This window comes from Globicephala melas, chromosome 8, assembly GCF_963455315.2.
Source record: "Globicephala melas chromosome 8, mGloMel1.2, whole genome shotgun sequence".
Classification (NCBI taxonomy): Eukaryota; Metazoa; Chordata; class Mammalia; order Artiodactyla; family Delphinidae; genus Globicephala; species Globicephala melas.
This window is the reverse complement of record NC_083321.1, coordinates 47,874,029-47,880,028: the sequence shown is the minus strand read 5'-3', so window position 1 is coordinate 47,880,028 and position 6,000 is coordinate 47,874,029. Positions and strand designations below refer to the sequence as shown.

Sequence of the window (6,000 nt, the reverse complement as noted above, 5' to 3'; positions counted from 1 at the left end):
AGGAATGCTTTCAGTTAAAAAAAAAGAGTTAGTGATTTTTATTTTTTATAATATTTTCACAATTTCAATTTCATATTTTCATAATAATGTACACCCTAGATGTTCTGCACATCTTTAGCCAACTCCATTTTCATCCCTGTTGCTTAGAAAGCCATCAGAGAATTTATTAGGTGTCCCTACTCCTTATACATTCCCCCCAATAAGATACTGTATACTTACTGCATCAAGACCTTCATTGTGATTTAATATAATTGATTATTTAAATATCTCCTGCATTAGATTCTAAGCTTCAGGGAGAAATCAATCATCACATTGCCAGTACCTCAACAGAAGTGGAATAAATATTGAATTTTTTCATAGCGTTTAAGATTCCAGCTCTTATTTAATATAGTCCAGGTTAATTGTTTATTCATGAGTATTATCTTTCAAATATTCACTCTAATGTTCTTCTTATTTTTCACAGAATTTTTGTGGGAATATGTTTCTTTTTTCCAATTTGTCTACTTTAGAAAGAGAAGTAGTTGGAATCTCCTGGGACACACTCACTATCTGCTTAGTTGTGCTACAGTACTCCTCTCAGATCTTAATTTTGAAAGCCAGTGGATATTCTGGGTCCTGACAATGAAATGTCAATTACAGCTTTGCTGGACTGAGGAGAAAGATCCTAAGGTTGTTACTTCATAATCTGATTAGGAAGAAGGAATAGGCATTATATGATATAAAATACTATACAGCTCTTACATTGAAAGGAGGGAAAAAAGTGCATTAAAACTACTACATTCTATAGACGTTCTTCCTATGCACCCCCTTGCCACTTTTTCTCCTATTTGAGTCACCTCAAAACAAAACATGAAAAAACATGACTTTTTCTACTAATATACACTCTCAAGTTATCTTAGAATTGAAGTCTTTAAATGTATTCCAAAAAGGTAAGTACAGCTTTGGGCAGTAGATGGAGAAGATAAACACCATGAATCTTTGAAGAAGGGGGATATATAATAGGTATACATGGAAAATTTATACTGTTTTCCATCTAACTCCACTCCATCTCCGCAGGACACCTTTCATTTAACCCTGCTAAAAAGGTATTAAGTGTGCAGCAGAAAATGGGTGTGTGTAAATGATCTGAGTTGTTTTAGCAAATATGGTAACAAAGTGGAAAATGGATCACAAAGAATAAGAGTGGGGAACAATAAGACATTTCCCATTTCAGAGTTCAGGCTCTGGCCTTTCTTCCTTGTGTCTTTATTCTTAGACAACACAAGGCCCTTTCTCTTGCAACTGAAATCCTGATCTTGCCTCTTTCCCTGACACTAAGAAGGAGTCTGAAACACAAATCCAGAATCTGACTCTTCCAATCGAGAATCTCTCTCTATGACCACAGCTCGGAATTCATTCCCATATCAATGGCTGAAGGAAACTGGACAAGAGTTAGTGAGTTTATCCTCATGAGTTTCTCTTCCCTACCTAGTGAAATACAGTCATTACTCTTCCTGATATTTTTAATCATCTACCTGGTCACCCTGCTGGGAAACAGCCTCATCATTCTGGTTACCTTGGCTGACCCCATGCTGCACAGCCCCATGTACTTCTTCCTCAGGAACTTGTCTTTCATAGAGATTGGCTTCAACCTAGTCATTGTGCCCAAGATGCTGGGGACCCTGATTGCCCAGGACACAACCATCTCCTTTCTTGGCTGTGCCACTCAGATGTATTTCTTCTTCTTCTTTGGGGTTTTTGAATGTTTCCTCCTGGCCACAATGGCATATGACCGCTATGTAGCCATCTGCAATCCCTTGCACTACCCAGTCATCATGAACCCTAAGACATGGGCAAAACTGGCTGTTGCCTCCTGGTTTCCAGGCATTCCCATGGCTACTGTGCAGACCACATGGCTCTTCAGCTTTCCATTCTGTGGCACCAAGGTGAATCACTTCTTCTGTGACAGCCCACCTGTGCTGAGGCTGGTCTGTGCAGACACGGCACTGTTTGAGATCTGTGCCATTGTTGGAACCATTCTGGTCGTCATGATACCCTGCTTGCTGATCCTATGTTCCTACACTTGCATCATTGCTGCCATCCTCAAGATTCCATCAGCTGAAGGGAAGCACAAAGCCTTCTCTACCTGCTCCTCCCACCTCCTTGTTGTCTCCCTTTTCTATGTATCTTTAAGCCTCATCTATTTCCACCCTAAGTCCAATAATTCTCCTGAGAGCAAGAAGGTGCTATCACTGTCCTATACTGTTATGACTCCCATTTTGAACCCCATAATTTACAGCCTGAGAAATAATGAGGTGAAGAATGCCCTTGTCCGGACCTTCTACAAGGCCTTAGGCCTTAGAGACTGCATCCCATAGACATTAAGAAAAAGACTAAAGTCTTTCGAATAGGGAACAATCAGTTTTATATTTAGAATTCCTCTGCCTCTGCCTATCTCCATTGTGATGAAACCCAGCTGCTGAAATGACTATTGGAAAGCTCAGTGAAAACAGCACAGAGGTAGTTTAGACCTGTCACCACCACCTGGAAACCTCCTCTGCCTGCCCATTATGGACTTACATTCTTTTTCTTATCATCATTTTAACACTTCTGTGGCCAAGTAATTCCAGATATTCACGTTCCTGTGTGCACACTGTGAACGGTATGAAACTGCTTATAATCCTAACATGGGAACACACAGAATAAAAGAGGGCACAACCCATCAAAAATCACCTTGTGACTTTGTCTTCCTTTGGGCAAATCTGACTGCATTCATCAGATAGGAAACCCTATGAGTCCTCCCAATGCATAACTCTCCTCACTGCCTTATTTTAGTTCTCGTGTCCTTGAGGGAGTGTTAGTTCTTTCAAGCTCACTCATATGTATTGTATGGATATAGGAAAGTGGGTCAATAATTCCCATACCTATACCTTTATAAATCCAACAATGATTTATTCCTCATTCTATTTATCCCAGGAAGAATGACCTGAGCTTCCACAGGCTCTCTCTCTAGATTTGGGGTTTCAGTGGTTATTTGTTTAATGATCATTCTTAATCAGTAACTTAGGTTCTTACACCTTGTTGGAGTAATATCATAAATTTCAATCATGATGCTGCTTTCATTAAGGATTAAAATGGATCCAGCTAACTCCAACATAGCTCTTCTTTAACCACAAAAAGATTCCTCATTCTTTTTATAACTTCGTAGTACTCTGCTTTGTAGATACACCATAGTTTATTTAATGAGTCTTTTACAATTAAAAGAAAAGCTTTATGCATGTGCCTTTTTATGCTTTTGCCAGTGTATCTGACGTATGGAAATCTAGAAATTGGATTTATTGGGCCAAGTGTAAATACATATATAGTGTTCCTATATTGGCACATTTCCCTCCAAATTGATTGTACCATTTTATACTCTCAACAGCAATTTATGGGAGTTCTTGTTTCCTCACAGCCACATCAATAATATTTGTCATCAGTCATTTGCAATTTTGCTTATATAATAGGTAAGGAAACATAATTAAATTTTAATTTGAATGAATAAATTTTGAAGAATACAGAGGGAATACGTGAGTAAATCAGAGAAAAGTCATGCATTTCATTTAGACTTCTGAGTTCATAGGTTAGATGATTAGCAGTTGGTGATGTCTTGGTACTCTATTTTCTCTGCTCAAAAGGTTCTTTTGACCTTCATTTTAGCCAAATCCATCTCATCTTTCATGGTCTACTGCAATTCCTCAGGCAGCATAAATTGCTCATCCTACATGCATCTATTCTAAGTTTGTCAATACCCAAGTTAAATTCTGTGTCTACTATCCTGTACTTATTTTTACATGTTTGTCTTCCCCCAATGTACCTGTAACTCTTTGAAAATGAATACTGCACAAATGTTTCTGTTTTACTACAGCATAGGCATTCCTGGAAACCTTATGTTCTGCAAAACTCACACTAAAATACTATGGAGAAATAAGGTTAAGGCAGATCACTGAAAATGTATGCAAATTTGAAGCCAGAGCATTAACAGAAAGAATAACTGGTACATGGAGAGACAACATAGACTGTCCAGGCATGCAGCTTAGAGAGGCTGGAGATTGCCACGGTAGATAGTCAACATGCACAAACAGTAGAATAAAATTGCCAACGATGGTTTATTGAGAAAAAGAGTATTTGGTGCTGAGACAATGCAGATGGATGTGATGCTGTAAACCAGTGGGGCAGCCCTTATATGGCCACAGGAGTCAGTACCACTTTCCAGGAGCCGCAAGCTACACAGAGCAAGGGGTGCCCCTTTCTGTGGATGAAGCCTAAGGTACAGGCATACTTTAAAAAGTCTCTTAAAAACAACTAAGAGAGTTCCTGATGCCAAGGTCTCAGGACATTTACTTAGATATTGAAGGCTATCACTTTACTCAATCTATTCTGATTTGCTTTGCCCAATTAAAAGTTACATACAATGAAATTATTTTCCTTTTTTTCAATAGTATATGCAAGATAAATAAATGAATGGATAGTCTAGCTGAGAAACGATGATGACTTGGAATAGAGTGGTATTAGTAGAAATTAATTCAAAATATCTTTTACAGGAAGAATTGATAGGACTTGATGGTGGATTGCATGTGGAGAAATATACCACTCAAGAGAGGGGGGTTGATTCTAGAGCTAGACCAATTCCTATGGTAGAGCACAGGTGTTCTGAAAGTCTAGGGGAGATCCATAAAAGAGGTACAAGAGAGATTTTTTTTTTCCAGAAAAGTCAAGCCTAAAGCTTTTTCCTTCATATGCCTGTTATGAATCCCCTTTCACTTTTTAGGAACCACCCAAACATGCAGTAACTGATCTTTCCTTGTGACCAGATACTTTCATCATAGGCCAGGTTACCCCAGAATCGGATATGGAGCCAAGGATTCAAGTACAAGTTATATATTAAGGAGAAACCATTAAGCGAGTGGGGAAAGTGAAAGGGGAATGGAGAACAAGATAAGCAAAATAATTTCAGGGGAAATCCCAGTTCCCTTATGGATCTCCAGAGCATAAATAAATCAGAGTTTGTTCTGCTTCAGGTCATAGGAAGGAGGCCTTTTCATACTCCCAGTTGTAGGGAAGAGGGAGAACTAAAGCCAGGTCGCCAGTGCCCGGGGGCATTCTTCTGAAGGTCTCATTTACAAGCTATTAGAAGTTAGCTTGCAGAAGCTGACACAGAAGGTTGCACTGAGCTGGGCAAAATGACTCAAGGACAGCATCCATTACAATCTGCCCTTCAGACATGCTTTCCGTCATCTGAGTGTTTTGAGTCAACCAAAAACTGCAAGCTTTTAATCAGAACATTAAAAAATGACCACTAAAGAAATGGCCACTGAAACCCCAGATCTTTTTTTTTTAAAACATCTTTATTGGAGTATAATTGCTTTACAATGGTGTGTTAGTTTCTGCTTTATAACAAACTGAATCAGTTATACATATACATATGTCCCCAGATCTCTTCCCTCTTGCATCTCTCTCTCTCCCACCCTCCCTATCCCACCCCTCTACGTGGTCACAAAACACCGAGCTGATCTCCCTGTGCTATGCGGCTGCTTCCCACTAGCTATCTATTTTACGTTTGGTAGTGTATATATGTCCATGCCACTCTCTCACTTTGTCCCAGCTTACCCTTCCCCCTCCCCATATCCTCAAGTCCATTCTCTAGTAGGTCTGCATCTTTATTCCCGTCTACTAGGTCCATCCACCTCACTACAAATAACTCAGTTTCGTTCCTTTTTATGACTGAGTAATATTCCATTGTATATATGTGCCACATCTTCTGTATCCATCTGTTGATGGACACTTAGGTTGCTTCCATGTCCTGGCTATTGTAACTAGAGCTGCAATGAATATTTTGGTATATGACTCTTTTTTTTTTTTTTTTTTTTTTTGCGGTACGCGGGCCTCTCACTGTTGTGGCCTCTCCCGCTGTGGAGCACAGGCTCCGGACGCGCAGGCTCAGCGGCCATGGCTCACGGGCCCAGCCGCTCCGCGGCATGT

The 6,000-nt window shown here is 39.7% G+C and overlaps 2 protein-coding genes across 5 annotated transcripts in view; both read left to right on the top strand.

Moving 5' to 3' along the window:
• Positions 1-6,000, top strand: part of ZNF215 (zinc finger protein 215) — a 149,249-nt gene that overhangs the window by 112,838 nt on the left and 30,411 nt on the right. The window lies entirely within an intron of this gene.
• OR10A5 (olfactory receptor family 10 subfamily A member 5) lies at positions 1,398-2,357 on the top strand. Its single transcript, XM_030831262.2, has one exon. The coding sequence runs from the start codon at positions 1,407-1,409 to the stop codon at positions 2,355-2,357; it is 951 nt and encodes a 316-aa protein (XP_030687122.1). The 5' UTR covers positions 1,398-1,406.

What these genes read in the sequence shown, in the direction of transcription:
- OR10A5 (XM_030831262.2), top strand. Translation starts at nt 1,407, where the DNA reads ATGGCTGAAGGAAACTGGACAAGAGTTAGTGAGTTTATCCTCATGAGT.